Source organism: Pituophis catenifer, unplaced genomic scaffold (genome assembly GCF_029215685.1).
Source record: "Pituophis catenifer annectens isolate HBS135680 unplaced genomic scaffold, rPitCat1.0.hap2 SCAF_6, whole genome shotgun sequence".
NCBI lineage: Eukaryota > Metazoa > Chordata > Lepidosauria > Squamata > Colubridae > Pituophis > Pituophis catenifer.
In genome coordinates, this window is record NW_027256886.1 from 18,497,122 (window position 1) to 18,520,330 (window position 23,209).

General features: G+C 35.0%; 1 protein-coding gene across 1 annotated transcript in view; it reads left to right on the top strand.

Annotated features, from left to right (window-relative positions):
• Positions 1-23,209, top strand: part of SI (sucrase-isomaltase) — a 107,482-nt gene that overhangs the window by 50,286 nt on the left and 33,987 nt on the right. The window contains exons 18-31 of the mRNA XM_070946468.1: positions 530-614; positions 2,130-2,186; positions 2,980-3,104; positions 5,696-5,784; positions 8,710-8,759; positions 9,634-9,804; positions 12,628-12,777; positions 15,373-15,579; positions 16,399-16,553; positions 19,227-19,395; positions 20,990-21,086; positions 21,780-21,892; positions 22,011-22,136; positions 22,732-22,860. Of these exons, the coding sequence (XP_070802569.1) occupies positions 530-614; positions 2,130-2,186; positions 2,980-3,104; positions 5,696-5,784; positions 8,710-8,759; positions 9,634-9,804; positions 12,628-12,777; positions 15,373-15,579; positions 16,399-16,553; positions 19,227-19,395; positions 20,990-21,086; positions 21,780-21,892; positions 22,011-22,136; positions 22,732-22,860 (1,723 nt within the window). The remainder of the gene's footprint in view (positions 1-529; positions 615-2,129; positions 2,187-2,979; positions 3,105-5,695; positions 5,785-8,709; positions 8,760-9,633; positions 9,805-12,627; positions 12,778-15,372; positions 15,580-16,398; positions 16,554-19,226; positions 19,396-20,989; positions 21,087-21,779; positions 21,893-22,010; positions 22,137-22,731; positions 22,861-23,209) is intronic.

Sequence of the window (23,209 nt, forward strand, 5' to 3'; positions counted from 1 at the left end):
AAGGCAGATAGGTTGCAAAACATTGGTGAGATAATGGTACAATGAAAACCAGACATTTACATACATAAAATAGAATATGCATAATAGAATGCCGATGTATATGCATACACACAAACACAATTGCATATTTAAAGTAGCTTATGACCTTACAGCCGTCAGTAAGAAAGAGGAACAGTATAAAAACCTGCTTATATCAATATTTATGCATTAATCCAAAATACGGTCTGAGTGACAAAACTAAAAGTGTCTCAGCTTCATTAAGGCATGGGATGTTTAAAAGCCTTAATAGACAATGTTTAAGAATATATTGCATATTGAATCCAACTGCGTTGATTTCATCAAAGCATAACTAAGTTTCTAATCATACTATTTTTCATGTGGCAATGTCAACTTGTGAGTTGTCTTAAAATCTGAAACCTTCTCTTTACTCTTATACTTGAAATTGTCAATAGTGTCCCCAATACATAAATAGTTGTTTAAGATTCAACAGTAAGAAAAACATAACTTTAATTCTGTAATACTTCTTTAGATTCTACTCCGATGAAGCCACCTGGACTATAGACAGACAATTCTTGTGGGGACCTGGACTACTTATTACTCCAGTCTTAGATCCGGTATATTTAATTTTTTATTAAGTTGCAATATACATAATTGTATGTTTTGCAGTGAGTACATACTAACGTGCACCACAATCTCCGTTACATGATAAATAGAACAGTAGAAATAATAAAATAATTTAGATAATTGAGTGAAAGAGATGAGCACAGAGGTGAAATCCAGCAGGTTCTGACAGGTTCTGGAGAACCGGTAGTAGAAATTTTGAGTAGTTCAGAGAACCAGCATATACCACCTCTGGCTGGCCCCAGAATGAGGTGGGAATGGGGATTTTGCAGTATCCTTCCCCTGGAGTGGAATGGGAATGGGGATTTTGCAGTATCTTTCCCCTGGAGTGGGGTGGGAATGGAGATTTTGCAGTATCATTCCCCTGCCACACTCACCAAGCCACGCCGACAGAACCGGTAGTAAAAAAAAAATTGAATTTCACCACTGGATGAGCATGTCCTTTTTCATCATAGTTCCTTCCTATCTCCTTTTGTGTTAGACCTGCCCCAGTCTGATACCTTAGGAAAGAAAGATTCTCATTGCATTTGGTTAAAGTAATAGATTCTTTTACGAAAACATGCTGGCTGCAGTAATGTCAGACTAGAACTAAATTTCCCATGCTAAAAAGATACAGAAAATTTCTCCTCATCCCAGCCTTCCAGTTATGGTCAGTTTGTCTTCAAGAAATGAAGAGTCGCCTTGAGGTTTTGAGAATGCTGAGATGTTTGGGGTAATCCACATTCCTTTTCAGGGTAAATGGCCTTGAGTACTGGCACAAACTGAGCTTCTCTGTTCTTTGTCAAGCTGTCATTTTTCCAACTCCCTATTTTCCATCATATACTGACAGGTTTATTGCTCATTTGTTCATTCACCCCATGCCAATAAGGTGCCAAGCCAAAGATGGCAGACCTGACATTTTGTGTGAACAGTTGCTTTTCAAGTAATATTAGCTTTTCAAACTTCAAGTAGTACTTTCACCCTTAGTTTAACTAAAGGAAATTTAGCAAATGGTTTTAGAGGAAGCCAAATATTAAGTTATTGTGCTAAAATGTTTCTGTTTGATGGAATAAAATAAATCACTTTTCCCCCTTCCTTCCTTCCTTCCTTCCTTCCTTCCTTCCTTCCTTCCTTCCTTCCTTCCTCTCTTAATTTCTTAATTTCTCAATTTCTTTCTTAATCTCTTTCTTTTTTTTTGTTTGTTTCACTGTTGCTTCAAAATGACACGTATTTCTGTTACAAATCCACCAGCATATACTATTGACAACTTGATAATCACTTTCCATTCTTCAAACTTTCCAAGTCTACAGTCAATTTAGGACATTTTGTGGTGGAAATAGCAATTTACATTATAATATGGGAAAAAAATGCTTGACAAATAATTTTTCCAGTAGGAAAGTTAGGAAAGAATCAAAGAGAAAGACTTTCACCCTCATCTACCTCCAGCCTAGAAAAAAATACAAAATAATATCAAGGTATTTCCCTTTGATGTTGCTAATAAATGAAATATTTTCTTGTTAATATTTCAGGGTGTTGATAAGGTAACAGCATACATTCCTGATGCTGTGTGGTATGAATATGAGACGGTAAGTGTATTATTATTATTATTACAAAATGTCTCCCCTAAAAGTATATTATTAACATTTCAAATTAACTCTGCTGTGTAGCAATCTGTACATCATTTTTTATACACTTTAAAATTCATATGTGTCAAAGGTCTGGAACTGCTTAGAATTTTGTAGGGGTACTCAGTTGCAAAGTCTACACAAAAGGTCAAATCAAAATGCTTAGATATTTTGGATCAAAGAAAATATTTCACTTTCATTGAAGCATTGCTTTAATCAGGTTACCTTTGATGATTAAAAAAGTAGTAGTACATCAAACAAATTGTCTAGCCTTTCTAAGAAAGTTGTGTAGGGTATGAGTGGGTTGTTGAGCATTTTATGTTTTAAAACTATCCCACCAAAAAACAAAAGCAAAACACAAGTTGCAATACAATCATTTTTTAAAGAAGCACATTAAGATATCCAAAGCTAAAATTCGTAGATAAATTTCAAATTCCAAATTGAGTCAAGTTGAATGTCTCTGGTTTTCCCTCCCCCCCATAAATGTGACAGTTGAATTTACTCAATACAAATGGAAGAGTTGAATTACTGTATACTAACTTGGTTTTTTTAATTGACTTGAACTTTAACCATTTTTTTTTCATTTCGTATAATACAAAATACATAAACAGAGTCATGACATTCTTCCTCTTCCAATTACAATTATAAAAGGAATATATGCATTCTTCTTTGTTTGTAGGATTATCAATCCTAGTTTGTACTAACAATTTTATGAGGATAGTAAACCTTTATTCTAGTTTCCTTATAAAAATAGGGTATAAAAGCACCTTGCAGAAAACAAGAGTGTCAAATGTTCCTTCCAAAAAACAAAATTGGACTTCATCTTAGAGGAGGATACATCTTTCCTATTCAAGAACCAGCCAACACAACTGTTTACAGGTATTTTCTGATATTAGTGTATTCTTAAGATGCAGCTGTGACATCTATTTAATTTGTTTAAAGCACCGATGATGTATGAAGGAAAAGACAGTTGATATTTAACCTCACAATAACAAATTGCAATATAATGCCCCATTTTGGGCCTAGGAGGCCTCCCTGAAGCCTCCTGGGAGCAAAAACAGGCGTGAGGGGCACCCATTCCGCACCCTGTTTTGGGCCTAGGAGGCCTTCCTGAAGTCTCCTGGGAGTGAAAACAGGCCACGGGGGGCCCGCCACACACGCTGCACCCATTTTGGGCCTAGGAAGCCTCCCTGCAGTTACCTGGATTGCCAAACTGGGGCACGTGGGGACTTCTGGAAGGGGCGATGTGGGAAGGGGTGGAGCCAGCCAGAAATTTAACTACTGGTTTGCCCGAACCCGCCCGAACCAGCTGAATCCCACCACTGACAGTAACACAAAAGATATCAGATACTAAAAGAAAATATTAATTACTTAAGTTAGATATAGCAGAGGCCCTGATAGGCAGCCCAAGTGCTGATGACCCAAAATATATGGTAGGAACATCAGGATTTTTTTTTCAGACCACTATTCTTGAGGGTTGAAAGGTTTCTTCTGTCATCTAGGAATTTAGGCAGACTTTCCAGTTCTTGGGTACAATATTACAAACACAATTCCAACATGATATGGAAATCTCCTTTTTCTGGCATAGATTCAGCTTATTGTTTCCAAATATCCAACACCAATTAGTGTTGCTTGGAGGAAGTCAAAATATTCACAATGCATGAACCAATTCTACAGATGGATTAAACATTTCTTTTCCAAGTTTAGAACATTTAAAGTTTTGTCCAGAGGAAATGCAACTATTGGTATGGAGAGAAATTCTCTGCATGTTTTTTTTATTAGTTCTTATTTCAAGATGATGAAAGGAGAATTTGCTCCTTTGAAATCTCATTCCAAGAAGGAACTTGGGAACGTAGTATTACATTTATTTGTGAAAAGGGAGTCAAGGAGGGTATGTTAATATCTTGTCTTGCACAGTGGTGAAATCCAATTTTTTTTACTACCGGTTCTGTGGGCGTGGCTTGGTGGGCATGGTGTGGCTTGGTGGGCATGGCAGGGGAAGGATATTGCAAAATCTCCATTCCCACCCCATTCTGGGCCCAGCCAGAGGTGGTATTTGCTGGTTCTCCGAACTACTCAAAATTTCCACTTCCAGTTCTCCAGAACCTGTCAGAACCTGCTGGATTTCACCCCTGGTCTTGCATTATACAATCACCTCTACAGTAGCTTTGTGGCTACATTATTTTTCACACTTCAATTACTTCCTAAGGAATAATGTCACAAGACACAAGGTAATTTCTGCCATATTTTTTCTCTTCCCCTATTATTACTGTCCTATTATTCAGAGGCCAGACCCTTAAAAAACTATTGAAGATTTTGTTTCCCGTTTGGGGAAAAATGTAGAAATACTTCATCCAATTTTTCTGTCCAAACTTTGATTAACAATTTTGGAAGGCCAATTTTTTATACCTGCCTGCCCATCACCCACCCATTGTCTGTCTGTCTGTCTGTCTGTCTGTCTGTCTGTCTGTCTATCTATCATCTATCTATCGATCTGGAATAAAACAGAAAAATCATGGTAGAAAGGACAGTACTACATTTTAACAGAATAACAATATAACAGAGTTGGAAGGGGATCTAGGAGATCTTCTAGTCTAACCCCATGCTCAAGAGGAAACACTATACCATTTCACACAAATGGTTGTCCAATGTCTTTTAAAAACCTCCAGTGATGGAGCAGCCAATTTATGAAGACAAGCCGTTCCACTGGTTAATTGTACTCACTGTCAGGAAATTTCTCCGTAATTCTAGGTTGGTTCTTTCCTTGATTAGTTTCCATCCATTGCTTCTTGTCCTGCCTTCATGTGCTTTAGCAGCATTTTGCAGACAATGTGGTCTCCAGAAGCTGATTAGAGATACATTTCTGCAGTTAGAATTAGTTCTAGAACTTTTGTAGATATCATATCCAGGGATCTCTGACCAATAAGAATGGAGGTGAAGTATAGTAGAGCCTTTTTGCCACTATATTTTTCTCCAGAAGCATTGAAATGCATTTATTTGCATCTGTATGCAAGTCATTGATTGAAAAGAGATTGACTGACTTTGCATTTGTCTGCCAAAATGCGTGCACAGATTGTGAAATTTCAAAAGCATGTGCTATAATTGATTGCTGCTAATCACATTGACTACTGTATGGGCAATAAAATGGGATATAATTGGAAATTACAAACAACATACACCTATAATTGGTTTGTGGTTATGATGGGATGTCCCCCTTGTTTCATAGTAAATAGACCTCAATTGAAACAATTTAGCTTATTTTCTGTGAGAAAGCTTAATTTAACACAATGATACTTATTTCCAAATAAACATTAGTCTTTCACCCCATTATTATTCTCCTTCCCCATCACAAATCCCTATATGCTCAATTATTTCATGATATCTTTAGAAGAATAGAACGGATGAAAATGTAGTCTTACTATACAAGCTCTCAATATCTGGGCCAATAAAGACAATATGTTTTTTAACAGCCGTACAAAGCCTATGGGACTTATAATTGCTGTAGATGAGAATGGAGAAGCAACTGGAGACTTATTCTGGGATGATGGAGTAACAAGAGGTAAATTTACTAACAGAAATAGATATGTGATAGATATAATGATAGAATGTTAGAAGAACAATAGAAAGGAAGAAAGAAAGAAAGAAAGAAAGAAAGAAAGAAAGAAAGAAAGAAAGAAAGAAAGATAGCAATACCAATAGCAATAGCAATAGCACTTAGATTTATATACCACTTTACAGTGCTTTATAGCCCTCTTGTTTTACAGAGTCAATATATTGCCCCCAACAATTTGAGTCCTCATTTTACCTACTTCGGAAAGATGAAAGGCTAAGTCAACCTTGAGCCTGGTGAAATGGCAGTCAGGGGAAGTAGCCTGCAGTACTGCACTCTAATTACTGTGCCACCATGGCTCATAATAGATACCATAATATTTGTGGGGGAAATAAGACAACCCCTGAAAATAAACCCCAGTGCTTATTTTGGGGCCCAAAAGAAAATAAGACCCGGTCTTATTTTTGGGGAAACATGGTAGATGATAGACAGAAAGATAGGAAGATAGATAATAGAGGCGGGCAAGCAAACACATTTTTTTTCTAATTCAAAACAAAGTATGCCAATAATCATGGAAATACATCTTCAGTATGTTCAATTCAACATTAACATCATGGGCACTTATGTGTTCAAGTATTTCAGCAAAGACCTCATCTTATCAAAACTACTTGGAAACAAAGGGTCCTTTGTGCTCTCTGAGCTTGGTTGTTGCCTTGCAGAAATTTCACTACCTAAAGTAGGTAGCATCATCAGTGCTGACAGAGCAAACCAGTAGAATATAAACTGAGAGAAAACACCATTCTTTGCTAGCACTCATGATGTTTATTTATTTATAAAATTCATTTGCTGCCCATCTCATATTCAACAACTTGAAGAGGTTACCTAGTCTGGATAATGAAATGTCTACTTCAGGGGTGAAATCTACTTACCTTCACTACTGGTTTGGAAGTGCACACGTCGCGCACGCACGGACCCTCTGTACATGCGCAAATCCTTCTGTGCATGCGCAGAGGGTAAAAAACCAGGTTACTTCCTGGTTAAAACCAGGAAGTAACGACGACCGGGCAGGTGGGTGGAACCTTGTGCCGCCATCGCAACCGGTTCTCTGAACCACCCACCGCTATTGCTACTGGTTCAGCCGAACTGGTTCAAACCGGTAGCATTTCACCCCTGGTCTACAAAAAAACAACCAAGCTCAAAGAGCACCAAGGACCTCTTATTTCAACACTGAGCTACAAATACTTTCCTTTATTGGTATTTCAAACTCCTGATTTGTAGCAGTGATATTTATGGAAATATGGAAAGGATATCAAATTTAGGAGATTCTCAGATATCTTAGTGCTTAGCAATAATTCAGCAGTTTATTTGCTTGCCAGCAATGGTTTCTAAAGTGCTGGAAAATACCAGTTATCTCTTAAATTACCTTTCTCTCTGATTTCAAAGACCTTTGTGTTGTACCATATATAATTGTTGGTCACCAGTGGTTATTTAAAAAAGCAGGCAAAATAATGAGATGATTTTTAAAAAAGAGAGCAAAAGAAAGAACAATTTGGGTGATAATTGCTGCAATGAATACTGAATGCCTTTAAGGTAGACTGATGATATTGTATCCCAAAGATATTGGACTCTTTTTCAAGATCTAAAATAAGCAGGCGTTCATTGCATTCATTTAAAGTAAAGTAATATAAATGTTATCTTTTTATTAAATAAAATGTAGGTGCAATGATTTTACAATCAAAAGTACCTGCCCTTTAGAATTTGCTAGCAAATTTCCTACTTTTTTTTTCGTTAAGAGCAGATAGTATTTAGCAATTAAGTTTATGTCTAGAATTTTAATAGGCATATATTGTCTATTCTGTATAATAAAGCAGTTTGGGTCACATAGTTTTATAAAAGGTTATTGTGGAAAAAAAATGTCTTCCACTTCAAAAAAATTCAACGGATAACATCTTTAGAATAGAAAAAAAAAAGATACTTTAATAGTTTATTTTTTCAGTAATTTATTTGACAAATACCAACCCAGGCATGTCATTTCTTACTGGTTAATAATTTTTAAAATCTCTTCTTTCACCATGAACAGCCTTTATTGTTAATTTTTTTCTGTGATTTATTTTAATTAAATTAAATAAAATTATCTTGAATGTGATAGGAAATCAGTGTCCATAATAGCAATTCTTTTTGGAATGGAGGCATTCAGCTAATTTGGTCTCATGACCCCAGGATTTATAGTTTAGATAGATTGGAACTCACATTTTCCCAAACACCAATGTCTTCAATTAGAAACTATGCATAGATGACATGTATAATGACAGCTGATCTTTTGTAGCCTCTGGTGCCTTTCTGATACCCTAGAACATGGGTGTCAAACTCATGGCGTCACATTGCTGCCATGTGACATTTCATGCTGTTTTTCCCATTCATGGATCTGGGGTGGGTGTGGCCTGCATGTGACGAATCCGGCCCACAGGCTGCCATTTTGACACCCTGCCCTAGAATCACACCACTGAATTTCAGCAACATGTCATCAAAATTGGTGGGATATAAAATATTCTTTCTTTGTTATGGCATTTCTAACATTGATTGTTGTATGATTTGTCCATTGCTGAGAGTTCTATATCATTTACAGAACATTTTATATCACTTTACCTTAGATTGCACTGTAGCTTGGAGTATATTTTATTTATTTTTCCACAGTTCTTTCAGTTGTTCTATTGATATTATGTTTTATTGTTCCATCTGTTCAATTATTTATAGGTAGATATTTAGATGGACATCAAGACCAGTTATGAATGGATCTGCCAAATATCATTCAGAATTTTAATAATATATATTTATTACATGCATATTACATAACTCTTTAAAATATTTTATTTGATTAATTTGCTTTAATATTTTTCTTTGTTATTTAAAAGTGTATTTCTCCATATGTTTTAGATACAGTCAGAAATGAAAAGTATCTCTTATATAACTTTACTGTCACAAATGTAAGTATGTTTTCATTAGTGATGGAGATTCCCAGAAATTTCATTCAGTTTTTAACTGGATAAATATGTTTAAAATATATAAATTCTTAAAGAAAAGTAGTGGATAGTATGTGACCTGTTATGAAGAATGAATATCTGTTTAAAGAAGTGCATTTTTTGATATAAATATATTCCTGCCTATGATTTATATGGAATAGCAGAATGAAGGATATTTAAGAAATGTGTGAGTCAGAGCAAGAAGTGTAAAAAATGAATGGGTTAATTTAATACAATATGTGGAAAAGTGAGTGCATTTTTGGTGGACAGAAATATAGTTTGCAAAAATGAAAAGCTATAAAGTGACTAGTGAATAGTGTTGGATAAACTAATATTCGATTTTATTTTATTTTATCTACAGCTCTAATGTATTTTCCTCATAAATCCTTACTGTTTTTCTGCATCCGTGAATCTAATTTAAACAGTTCCCTTATTTGTAACAAATACAATCAACAGGTTTAGTATTTTTTTTTATTTATTTATTTTTTAATTTGATTTATATGCCGCCCTTCTCTGGAGACTCAGGGCGGCTTACAATGCGTTAAGCAATAGCCTTCATTCTTTTGTATATTTTATACAAAGTCAGCTTATTGTCCCCACAAACTGGGTAAGATTGAGGAATCTTACTGAATTTAAATGCTAGGTAAAACTCATTTCATTATAGCAATTAAATTGCATGATGTAACACATTTTCTTTTCCAAAACATGTTGATTGTACTTTATTTACAACAAGCTATCATTTATATCTTAATTACATGGTTTTAGCTTTAAGAGATATACAAATTCATGGAAAATTATAACTAAGATCAGTGAACAAAAGTGTTTTGTTGTCTTCCAGAAAGTCTTAACTATGGCAGTTATACGTAAAGGCTACATAGATCCAAATAATCTGATATTTGAGAACATCAAGATTCTTGGGCTACCCCTTGAGCCTTCAGATGTCAAAGTAACCTCAAACAATGTGGTTCAATCATATAATTTGACTGTCAAGTACAATGCTGCAGACAAGGTATAGATTGCTGAGTGTTTTCATAAATTTTAATGAAGTTTTTTCCCCACAGATAATATCTTTGCTACTCAAAAATAAGCACTAAGGGTATATTTACCAGATTTATAATGTAATCAAAAACAATGTTTCAATAATATATTCCTTTAGATATTTCACTGAGACACTTAGATAAGTGTATTTTCTTTTCTTTGAAAGCTACCCATACATGCATGCATATCAGATAATATCCAATGGCAGTCCTAGTATTAGATGTGTCCACACAGCCAAGCAGAGGCAGTTTTTGAAGGTGATAAATCAGGGCTGTCAAACTCAAAGCCTGGGACCGGATCCCGAGCTCAATTTTCTCTGGCAGAGAGCTAACAAAACAAACTATAAACAAAACAAAAGGGGAAATGTATCCTCTTTTGCATTTGAGCATGCAAGAAGGGACAGGAAAGGAGAAAGAGAAAGAGGAAATAGCAATAGAAATAGCACTTAGACTTCATAGTGCTTTTACAGCCCTCTCTAAGCGGTTTACAGAGTCAGCATATTGCCCCCAACAATCTGGGTCCTCATTTTACCCACTTAGGAAGGATGGAAGGCTGAATCAACCTTGAGCCAGTGAGATTTGAACTGGAGCTAGCAGTCAGCCAAAGTAGCCTGCAGTGCTGCACTCTTAACCACTGTGCCACCTCGGCTCTTAAAGAAAAAGAAGGGAAGATGGGAAGAGGAAGGAAAGAAGGAAGGAAGGAAGGAAGGAAGGAAGGAAGGAAGGAAGGAAGGAAGGAAGGAAGGAAGGAGATTATAATGAGAGTGAGGGATGGTCTGAGGGAAGTCCTGCCTTAGTACTTGGCCACCATAGGTGCCCCTGACATGAGTGATGTCGAGCTGGCCATGCCCCCAAGCTACACCCCCCACCCCCCAAGGTCAAACACCACCTTGATGCAACCCTCAATGAAATAGAGTTTGATACACCTGTGCTAGATTAACTTTGCTAGCTGCCATAATGCTTTAAAAAGAAGTATTTATTTTATTAATGTTTTATTTTGCAATTTTCAAGCAGGATCCTTCCAAGCCTTGATAAATGTCATAGTCAAACTGAAGGTGTCAAGTCTTAAATAATCAAAACTCTGAAGTCAGAAATATCTTCTACTAGATCATAAGAGCATGTCTATTCTTTGCTAATAAGATATTTGTTTAGAAGAGCAGACATTAAATAAGCTACAAAGCAATGTATCAAACTATTAAGGAAATCAGCTACGCCGGTTTTCAAGGAATGGCAAAATAAAGCTTTGCACAGTTAACTTTGCACTTAGTCTAAGACATGCAACTGTCAGAATATCTGAATATTCAAATACAATTTTGGATATTGAGTATAATAAAGAATAATTCATGGCTTGGGAACATTGCTAGGTTTATGATCCTATAAGAATTACAGGCTCTTAGCAGTTAACAATACAAACATAGAAAGAGGTCAAAACAAAACAGTAACATTGTATAAAAACTCACCAAAGAATAACAATCTGAAGTGAGCTAAGAAAGCCCACCTTCTATTCCCTGAAAGCTTCCTTAAAACAGAACTAGTTTCAGTTGCCTCCAGAAGGACATCAGAATGTATGCTTGTCTTGAGAGGTGGGATGCTTCATAGGATAAGGTTTATCATCAAGGAACAATGTTTCCAGGTTTCTGCTCTCCTCACCTCAAAACAAGAGACCAAAACTAGATTTTCACTCAAGAAAAATATCAGATAGGTTGATTATACTTGAAAAATGTGGTCATTTTTTTTTAAAGTAAAAGTTTTCTCCAGTCATGTCTGACCTTAAGAGGCAGTGCTCATCTCCATTTCCTAGCTGAGGGAACCAGTATTGTCTGAAGATGCTTCTATGTGGCCAGCATAATTATATACTCAGACTAATGGAATGCAATTCCCACTGAAGTGGTACCTATTTATCTACTTGTATTTGTATGCTGTTAGGTGGACAGGAGCTAAGGCAAGAATGGGAGCCCACTCCATCACATGGTGCTTGGGTGTCAAAATCCCAGTTGACAAACCCAGCATCTTAACTGCTAGGCCATGAGCCAAACCATATAGGTCAAATTTGACTGGCACACAAAGAAAAGACACTTTATTTTAAGAATTCGATTCTTAATAATATTTGTAACCTTTTTGTTGTTTTTGTTCTTGCTTTGAACTTTGATATATCCCTTAAAGATTGACACAAAAAGAGACATGGAGTTTAATATGCATTCAATATTTCTCTTTATTTTGCATATTGAACTAAAAAGAAAATTTTGAGACTAATATAGTCAACTTTAATATTCATAACCAGGTGGCTAGTAGGGATTTGAAATCAATATTCATACAGTCACTTCTAATTTGATTATGTGGCATAAGTTAATATTTTCCCAGTACTGCTGGTCTCAGCATTTTCCTAAAATAATTCTGTCTTCTCACTTGTCCTGTCTACTTTGAAAAGACCCCCAGAATATCTGTGTCTTGCAAATCCCTTTGAATTACAGTCTTGGTCTTCAATATTTTGTTGACAAGTCAGTTTCTCCAGATGATTAAAATTGCCAGTTGTACATTATTTAACAAATAAAAAGGTAAAGGTTACCCTGACAGTCATAGTAGACTAGAATACTGTTTCTATTTAATCTGATACTTCTAGAATATGCTTTTATTCATATTTCTTTATGGCTTTTGTGCTATAAATAAAAAGACATTAAGCTGTTATTTATTAATGTGGTGAAACCCATTTTTTTTAAAAAAAACAGAGTTACACATGTGATTTACATGGGATACTTATGTGATCCGTATTTTGGTTTTTATTATGAATTTCATAGGTTGCTCACATAACTGGTCTTCATCTTAAATTGGGGGAAGAACATACAATATCTTGGAAGCAGACTTTAAGAGATATTGACAGATTTGATTGTCATCCTGAAGAACATGCATCAAAAGAAAAATGTGAAGCTTTTCGCTGCATATGGAAAGTAAGGGGGAAAAATCCATTTTGTCCTTCTTAGGTGTTTTTTCTTTTTGAAGTTCTGTTTGTAGAGATTTCGTGTTTGTAGAGAATTTGCATTTCTTTTCCTCTTTATCTACAGCCACAAATTGGAGTGAAAATAGCTTATCAACTGAGCAGCTCCCCATCAATTTTTCCTAAATGTCCTGTAGAATTTTGCTGAGTACCATTTGTTGAATTAATAGTTGACTGTGAAGTTTCCTAACTGCCTACTTTTGAACAGTATAACTGGATTAAATGAAGGTGTAATGCCACAAGGAGGCATTTTTGAAATGCTGTAATTGAAATGCTGTTCTATAACCTTAATTAGAATTGCACTTGATTGTGAAAATAAAATGTAAAAAATCACATTATAATGGATTATAATGGTGAATCATTTGCACTTTCTCCCCACCTAGAAATAGAAAATAATGCGGAAAAATGCAGATAGTTGTATGTTTCTTATTAATTTGAAATACATCTAGGAATGTTTCCATGTGACCTAAGAAAATGTAAAGTGAACAGAATTGTGGAGTCCTTGGTGCTCTCTGAGCTTGATGGACATTCTTGCAGACATTTATTTGCCAAACTATATAACATCATCAGTGAGCTGATGCTGTTAACTAGTTTAGTAATGAAACTTCTGCAAGAAAATTCCCAAGCTCAGAGAGCACCAAGGACTCCACAGGTTAACTGAGCTACAAATATTCTCTTTTATAAACAGAATTATTTCTGGATAGATTACAACTCTTGTACCTCTCCCGTCTTTCTCTCCAGCTATGATCTATGTTTTCTTTTTCAATACAAGTCAAGTTTCTATATCTGATGGCATAATGTTGCTTCCCTTGGCTATCATTACCAACAGCAAAAGTTGTGCTGCTTAATATTTGCAGTCCCATTATAAGTGTTATAGGGCAACTAAAACAGTCCATGTAGGATGAATATGTGTTTTTCTAAAACCCTTGTAATCAATCATTGAATTGGACAGAAAGAGACATAATACATTCATTTTTCTATATATGAGAAAATTTAAGGGTATGGCTATTGCCACGTATGTTCCTCTTGGCTTCTAGATGCTCACTTTCAAAGGATTTTTCGAAATGACCATCAGAGCATTAGTATTTCCTATATTATTATAACACACCCTGATGCTAATTGTTAGACGTTCTACTCCCCCTCCCAACTTGAAAATAAATCTGGAGAGAATAGGATAACATAGGACAGGCTTCTGTGGGGCAAGCCTGAGGGAGAGAAGGGGATAGGATATGTTTCCATGGGGCAAGCCTGAGGGAGAGAAGGAGATAGGATAGGGGAGAATTCTGTGGGGCAAAGCTGAGGGAGAGAAGGGGATAGGAGAGGCCGATCGTAACTACTCATTAATTTTCAAGCTGTAAGTGTCGATTTATCAAGCCCGATCACATAGTTTATTGATTTTGGGTACAAACCAACTAAAGCTGAGCATTCCTGCAGAGCTAAGTAGACAGAGATGTAGCTACCTGGTATTCCTCCCCAACAAATTTCTCTTTAATTCCACAAAAAAAATGCATGGAATAGGACAATATTTATTTATTATTCATGAAACTCCCTGCATTTCTCAACCTGTTCCATAAGAAGCAAGATATTGTAGGGAGAAAAAGACATTGCATAAAATCATTTTGCATTCTTTTGGGTGCCCTCAAAGGGCCTCCCTCCTGCAGAGAGATGCCAATCATCTTCAATCTCCATTTAACTCTCAGTTACTTGAATCAATAGTTCTTAAAAATCCATAATTATATTGGGTTCGACTCTTTCTAAATAACTTGTTATGTTTGTTTCCCATAGTAATTCCAAGAAGTATTCTTTCAGCTGTCTGTAAAGCAACTGCAGAATCATTTTAATCTGATCAAACAAGACTTGGTGGTCTTTTTAACATTAGGCTATGATTCTATCTTGAATATTATTTCATGTCACATAGTAATTATGAAATTTAATGCTTCTTGATTCAATTCATCCGTGGGATAGGCAATGGAAATTTTGCCATTCCAATGACAAAGGATGCTTCTAAAGATAGACATCTTAACAGTGGCCTAAAATTTTTATCCAACTATCCAATTTCACTGCTGACAGTGCTACAGTTGACTTTGAATTTTTAATCATAGTTCAAGTTCAGATTAGATCCTAGCCTGTTATTTATTTTGTTTTTCTTTATGGTCTGCAACTTTAAATAAATGATTTTGTTTGATTGTTTTAATTCTTGTTTTTCATATTTTGGTATTAATTGTTACAATATGATGCCCCTGTAACCTCTTCTCCAATAAGCAATTCTAAGATCCTTTATAAGGAAAAATAGTGTAGAAAGAAAATAAATGAATATATAATTATGGAACAGGGTAAGACAACAGTATGTCTAGTCATATGGACAAACCCCCCATTTTTATACAATTCTATGAAGGCATTCAGTAGTAGCTGTGGAAAACCTGATTTGGAAAAGTTTTGCAAACTAATTGTAAATATTGACTCTAATAAATTCAGAAATTATGGATTTAATCTCTTTCCAATTCTATTCACTCATTGATATATTCTTTTTCATTTCTAAAAAAACTAGCCTTCTCCTGTTGCTGACGTTCCATATTGCTACTATCCTCCTGACAATGGTTACACAGTTGACCAAATTGAATATACATCATCTGGTTTAACAGCCAATCTTGGTGGAAACATTGACTCTATTAGACTTTCAGGACGGCAAATCCCTCTCATTGACAAACTTTGTTTGGAAGTAAAATATCATGACAATAACATGCTTCAATTTAAGGTAAACCTCTTTCTAAAATTTTATAATGGGTCACTTTGGAAACAGATTGATGGTTTTGTCATTATTAATAAACAGTTTGATTCTGGCTATCTGGTTAGAAGTTTGCCAGACTATCTGATTTAAAAATATGAAACATAGAATATCGAAAAAATAGCACTGTTGATATATTGTATCATGGTGGATACATGTTTAATTCTTATTAGCATCTTCATCTAATCATTGTGTTCTCTGTTTTATAACATTTTAACTTTTCTGCACAAGTTCATTCCAGCCTATTTTTGCAGTAGTGATTTTATTTTTATTTACCTGTGAAGAAATATCAATATTCATTTTCTTTTCAATTTTCCAATACAGACATTTTTTTGCAAGTTTTGTTCCATCAGAAATGCATTGATATGCAATTTGTTCAGTGCAGCTATATGCAATTTTCTTTATAATATTCTTTTGGTTATCCAAATACACACACACACACACACACACACACACACACACTTTGCATAGCCCCACTGTCACCCCACCACAGTTGCTTTATGGCTCTAATTCGAGAGAAGTTGAAAATAAATAGAAATATAAATCTCTTAATCCTTGATTCTTTACCATTTTAACTGGAGTTTATTGACCACATTTTCTTAAGGGAACCCACTCACCTCTTCATATTGATTAGAATCTCTTTTCTTTGTTGGAAGATCACAAGTAAAACTTTTTGATGTGTTAAGAAACTTTTATCATCATTAAGTGGGAGAATATTATAAAACGAACATGCAGTTCTCTGATATATGTTTTATGACCAGGTTTTAAACCTAATACTTTTATTTTCAGATTTATGATTATAGTAAGAAGAGATTTGAAGTTCCAGTGCCTCTGAATCTTCCCCAAACACCTGTAAGTACTTTGGAAAACCGTCTCTATGAAGTGTCAGTTCAGAACCACCCATTCGGAATTCAAGTTCGGCGCAAAAGCACTGGGACAGTCCTGTAAGTAGAAATGTGATATTATAGAGGAAATGTTTAATTGGTGAATTAAAACATCTTGTGAAGAATGTTGTGGATAGACTATAGCATTAATTGCTATGAACTACATATAAAATTGCACATATTTAACAAGGATTATTTAGCTATCAGCACTATGATACCTGGGGACTTTTCTTAAATTAATATCTCCCCTCACTATTGCTATGACCTTGATAGGAAATCAAATTATTTCTGGGTTAATTAATTGGTTGGTTGATTGACTAATGGACAGCTTCTTAGCTTCTTAGCTGCTTTTTCAGGAGGCAACTAGACTTTCTTGTTTTTTCTTTTGAAGATGCTTTGCTTTTCATCCAAAAAGCTTCTTCAACTCTGACAGGATAGTGGGGAGTGGAAGGATTTATATTCCTTGCAGACAGCTGGTCATCTGCATCCTTTTAGAGGGTTGTTGAAGCACTTGGAGGTTTATTTGTGTCCTCAGGGTCACCAAGAAACATCTTCAAAAGAAAAATAACCCCGAGAAAGTCCATTTGCCTCCTGAAAAAGCACCTTTGGGACAACCATGCCCTGGATGACCGAGAATCTCTACAGACTATCTTCTTAACTAGACAAGTTGAATTTCATTTCATTCCAATAAAAATTCCAATTATTTTTTTTTTCCATGAGCTGTTGAAACATCACTGTACTTTTCTTAAAATACCCTAGACTTTGCTTTACTCTAAACTATTCAGTAAACACCATGTTAATCAAAGTAATTGCAGTTTCTTTTATGCTCATCAGGTAATCAACTAAGTTTATCACCTCTTTTACCTCTCTTCTGCCATGATCAAACATCATAGAAAAATAAGCAAGAAAGTAGCACAAGAACATCAAAACCTCTTCAGTGCTTTATACATTTTTTTTTTTTTTTGAGAACCCATAGGAAAATGAAGAAGCTAATAGAAAAGGATGCTTGAGACAGGAAGAAAATAGATGCTAACCTTCAATGAGGAAAAAAGGAGAACTGTAAAAAAAAACCTTGGTGGAAGTCTAATTTAAAAAATACATAAAGGAAATGAAAGAAAAAGAACAAGGAAGAGTCCATATAGATATCTGGGTACTGTAAATGCAGAATTTGAAAGACTAAATCTCAGCATGAGATACAAAGCAGACGAAAATGCTAAGAAAAATAAAATGGGCTTCTCCAGATAATTCTAAAATAAAAGGGAAAGAATCAATGTATCAGAATTATGGAAAGAATAAAATAATGAATTTAAATTATTTAAATTGAAAGCAGATTTCAATTGTGTCTTGGAAAGCAACTTCTCCAGAGTCAGAACAGTTTGACAGTTAATTCAGTTCCACAGAGAATTGTGAATTGTCTTTCACTGGAGCTGTTCAATTGGAGGCTACTTTGGCGCTGATTTATTTTCAATTCCTGAATTGAGAGGACTTAAATTTGGCCTAAGGACAAATCTAGGCCTTTCTAAAATGTTAAAATACAAGTGCAATTGCTTAGTGTTGTTGATCTTTATTATGATGCATATGAGATGAGTGCCATTACAATTCTATCAACTGCTAATATTTCTGCATCTGGCTGTCCAGTGGTTTTAATGTACAGCTATCAGTAATCTGGCTTCTTTCATTTCTGCATTTTGGGTCTCTTTTTCATTAATTGCCTTTCAAGAACATGTCAGTTTTCTAGAAGAGCTATCTAAATCCAGAAATTAAAAGAGAATTGTTTCAAGATTTGAATGCTATGCAATTTTAAAATTCACTGATGAATCAGTGATGTATAGAAGTGAGGTCGATAGCTCAAATATATGTAAAATGGAAGAGCTGCAATGTTTTCCCCCCATTTCTCAACATCAAATAGTATTAAATACTCTTTTTGTTTTAATATCCCAAGGAAAGAACTTTGTGTTTTGATGGTATTAGAAAATGTCAACAAGTATTTGGCCTCTTTGCAAGAGCAATGATATTTTACTGCAAGGTAGAAAAATCTTTATTTTAGTATAGTCACACACTTTTTTTTTTTGCTAATAGCTGGCATATTTTGTCTATTTTATCCTGAAAATGATTGAAAACTCAACATCTTCATATTGCATTACTTTTTGTACATTATTAATATAATATAAGGGACACAGTGGCTCAGTGACTAAGACGCTGAGCTTGTCAAACGAAAGGTCAGCAGCTCAGTGGTTCGAATCCCTAGTGCCATGTAATGGGGTGAACTGTTATTTGTCCCAGCTTCTGCCAACCTAGCAGTTCGAAAGCACATAAAAATGCAAGTAGAAAAATAGGGACCACCTTTGGTGGGAAGGTAACAGTGTTCTGTGCGCCTTTGGTGTTTAGTCATGCCAGCCACATGACCACAGAGACATCTTCAGACAGCACTGGCTCTTCGGGTTTGAAATGGAGATGAGCACCACCCCCTAGAGTCAGAAACAACTAGCACATATGTGCGAGGGGAACTTTTACCTTTACCTTTAATAACATAACATAACATAACATAACATAACATAACATAACATAACATAACATAACATAACATAACATAACATAACATAACATAACATAACATAACATAACATAACATAACATAACATAACATAACATAACATTAGTCTTGTTTGGGTTTAATTATAGTTTAACATTTAATCATTGTTCTGACTGCAAGCTTTTTTTCTCCCTTTATAGCTGGGATTCCCAGTTACCTGGCTTCACCTTCAGTGATATGTTCATTCAGATTTCAACTCGCCTACCTTCAGAGTTTGTATATGGGTTTGGGGAAACAGAGCATAAACAATTCCGGCATGAAATGAATTGGAAAACCTGGCCAATGTTTGCAAGGGATCAGCCTCCTGGAGTGAGTCTCTTTTTTCTTGACAGAATTCACTTATTTATTGTAGATTTTAACTGACTAAGCGGCTAAATTAATGCCTCACAGTTCTTTTAAAATCAAATTTATACATTTATTTATCATTCTTGTACATCACCATATTTCATAATGGCTCTAGGTATTTAGCAACATAACAAAAGACATACTAAAAGGCTACAGTAGTCAATATTAATAATCAATTAAATTAAATTAAAATGACCATGCTAGTAAATAATAATAAATGAAACCCTTCGCACGTTACAATTTTTATTTTTATTTTTTATTTTTTTGGGATAGTTATACTGCTTAGAATATAATCAATCCCAAATAAAATAAATCAAGTAAGAAAGTAAGCACAAAGTATTATATGACAACAACACAGAGCATCATACAATCAAATTACAACTCTCTGGAAAAGTGCAACCTTCATCAATTTCTAGAAAGTGGTTCATAACAGGGAAAGTTCAGTTCCAGGGGAGATTATCCCACATTACCAGAGCACAACAGAGAATCAGCTGCCTAGCTTCAGTCACTTTAGGAATCACCAAACATTTTTCCTAGAATATATAGTAGTATGGGTCAAGTGGAAAGGGTAGTTCTGCATGTCTATCTGTGCCAAGATAAATACAGAAGGGCTTTATAGGTCAAAGCATTATTTGAAGTTGGTGAACTTGGAATTAACTTGGAAATCTACTAGCAATACAGGGCCTAAACATTGGTGTAATAGTGCTCAACAACAGTGCTAATTAATAAGCAAACCACTATATTCCATACCAATTACAACAGCCAAGTTGTCTTCCAAAGCAGGCCAGTAGTAGACTTTGCAACAGTTTAGCTAAGTGATATATAATTTTGTTAAATCCCTGTACTCCTGGTAGGGCTACATCTGAAGCTAGACAAAAGATTCTTGGCCATATCTCCACCAGCCCATCCAGCAATTACTCTGAGTCCAGAATGACTTCCTAGTTATGAATCTACTTCTCACAAGTAGTGCTTCCTTTTTAGGGAGTGGAAACCACAATAACCAAATAGTAATTCCTTGGGTTCATGCTTCAGACATCAACATATGTCTGTCCCATCCAATCCCAATCCTAACTATTTCCAAACACCAGGACCAGACTGGATGGGCTATGTAACTTTCAATATCATTTGCATACTGAGGACATATCATCTTAAACCAATAGATGACCTCTTCCATGTTTTCATGCAGATGTTGAAAAGTAATAGGAGAGCATTCACCCATGAGACATCCTTAAAACTATTCATTGGGTTAACCACTTTTCCCACAAAACCAACGCCTGGAACTATTCTGTTAGGTAAAAGTGGAACCATTGTAGAATATTGTTCCAGATCCCCAGCTAGAAGGCTGTTCAGGAGGATTTTAGTGGGCACTAAAATAAAGACAGGCAAGAAATCTAAAATATTCAGAAGAGGCACACTTGACTCAGTTAGGTCTACACAAAGATAGGCTGTATTGAGAATGTAGTTAATTGCATTCTATCGATATTAACATGCTAGCAATAAAATGCATATGCTAAACAATGCATTTGGTTATGACATTTTTTTTCTCTTTTGCCTATAGTATAAATTTAACACTTACGGAGTTCAACCTTTTTATATGGCCTTGGAAGAGGATGGCAATGCTCATGGAGTCCTATTGCTGAACAGTAATGGAATGGGTAAGTTGTTGTTCATTTCCTAGTGTCTATTCTAAACTAAATAAATTGCCTTCAGAAATCGGGGGCACTTCATTCCTTGAGTTTTTAAAGAAGAGATTGGACAGCCACTTGTCTGAAATAATATAGAATCTCCTGCCAAAGCAGGGGGCTAGACTAGAAGACCTCCAAGGTCCCTTCCAGCTTTATTCTATTCTAAACTAGTGCATATCATATTAATGAACATTAATTCATAGGCCAGATGAGACTCGACCTGAGTTTTGCCAATCCCTACACTGTTCATGATGCTAGTATGAAAACATCAAATACTTTTTTTTGCTAAATATTTATCTGTCTGTAAGCAAATAGCCTAAAACAATTTACCACTTCTATATAAAAAAAATAAGCCTGCCATCACAAATGTTTTTAGCATACGTTATTCCAAGTTAAACAATAGATTACTATTATTTATGAAATAGCTTATCCAAAGCAAATAATTTGATACAGTTAGATGGGTCCTCTTGCTGGGAAATATCTCTGTGGTTAGCAGATGAGATGCAGCACATTTCCTGCGATTTCAAGGGAGAAGATTGTACATCAGGTTGCTCATCTCAGAGGTGAAATGACAGAGAAGTGATTTTCATTTTCATTGATTGGTTTTATATAACAGTATTTTCAGGTCTATGCAATATTTATGTCTCCTTTGTGAATTTTCAGAGGTAAAATTCCAGCCGACTCCTGCTTTAACCTACCGTACAATTGGAGGAATTTTGGACTTTTATATGGTTTTGGGCCCAACTCCAGAACAAGTCGTTCAAGAATATACCGCAGTAAGAATCCATATTACAAAAAAATCTACTCTAAAATATGATTATAATATTCCTTATTATACCAACACAACATTTACCATATAATCCCTATTTCTTTTTGTTTGTTTGTTTTTATTAGCTTGTTGGACGTCCGGTTTTACCTCCATATTGGGGTTTGGGATTCCAGTTATGTCGATATGGATACAAAGATGATGCAGAAATATCTGAATTGTATGATAACATGAAAGCAGCTAATATCTCATATGTAAGTTATTCACAAATAAGCATTTTTTCACCGCTTTCTATCAAAAGAAAAAAAAAGAATATCATGAAATTGAGTTATGCAATTACTTGAAACTATGCATTATCGTTATGCTAAATTATGGTAGCATTAAACAAAAACTTTTCTAGACTTACTAAAACATCTAAAAGCTCTGAATAAATATTTAAAAAGTCAGCAATTCAAAAGAAATTTTAAAAGAGAAAGAGATCAATTGTCAATCTGACAAAATTGTAATATCAGTTATTTCTTATGGATAATAACAGCACTACCTGTCTAGAAACAAACATGTATTGGGTTTAACAGAAGTTCTAAAAGACTAATGTTAGTAGTGCAGTAGTCTTTTGTTCCTTGATGTTTGTTTCTTTTCTTATCTTTTCTTTTCTTTTCTTTTCTTTTCTTTTTTTCTTTTCTTTTCTTTTCTTTTCCTTTCTTTTTTCTTTCTTCTTTTTTCTTTCTTTCTTTCTTTCTTTCTTTCTTTCTTTCTTTCTTTCATTTATTTATTTGAAAATGAATAATTTTTAATGGGCTTGTTATAAAAAAATACACATCACTTCACAAAATTAACTGTTTTCCTTAGGATGTGCAATATGCTGATATTGACTACATGGAACGGCAGTTGGATTTCACTTTAAGTCCCAATTTTACAAATCTTCCAGCTCTGATTAACAGAATAAAAAAGGATGGAATGAGATTTGTCATCATTTTGGTAAGTGATAATTGTTCAGACTAGTTGGTTAATATAACAACACAGACACAATTATCCATCCATCCATCCATCCATCCATCCATCCATTTTTGTCCAGCATCCCAGTTATGTGTATCTCTGAATGGATTGCTTTGTTAGATATCTGAGCACAATAGTAATTTCCTACCGTTTCCTGAGAAGGAATATTTCAGCCTTCTTTGATTATATAATTTTCTTGACTATTTCCCCTAAAGCAGGAATGTCAAACTTGTGTCTTCATGGCATCATCACGTGATGTATCAGGGCTTTTTCCCCGTTCACTAAACCAGGCAGGGGTGGGGCCAGCACGTGATGCATCCGGCGCATGGGC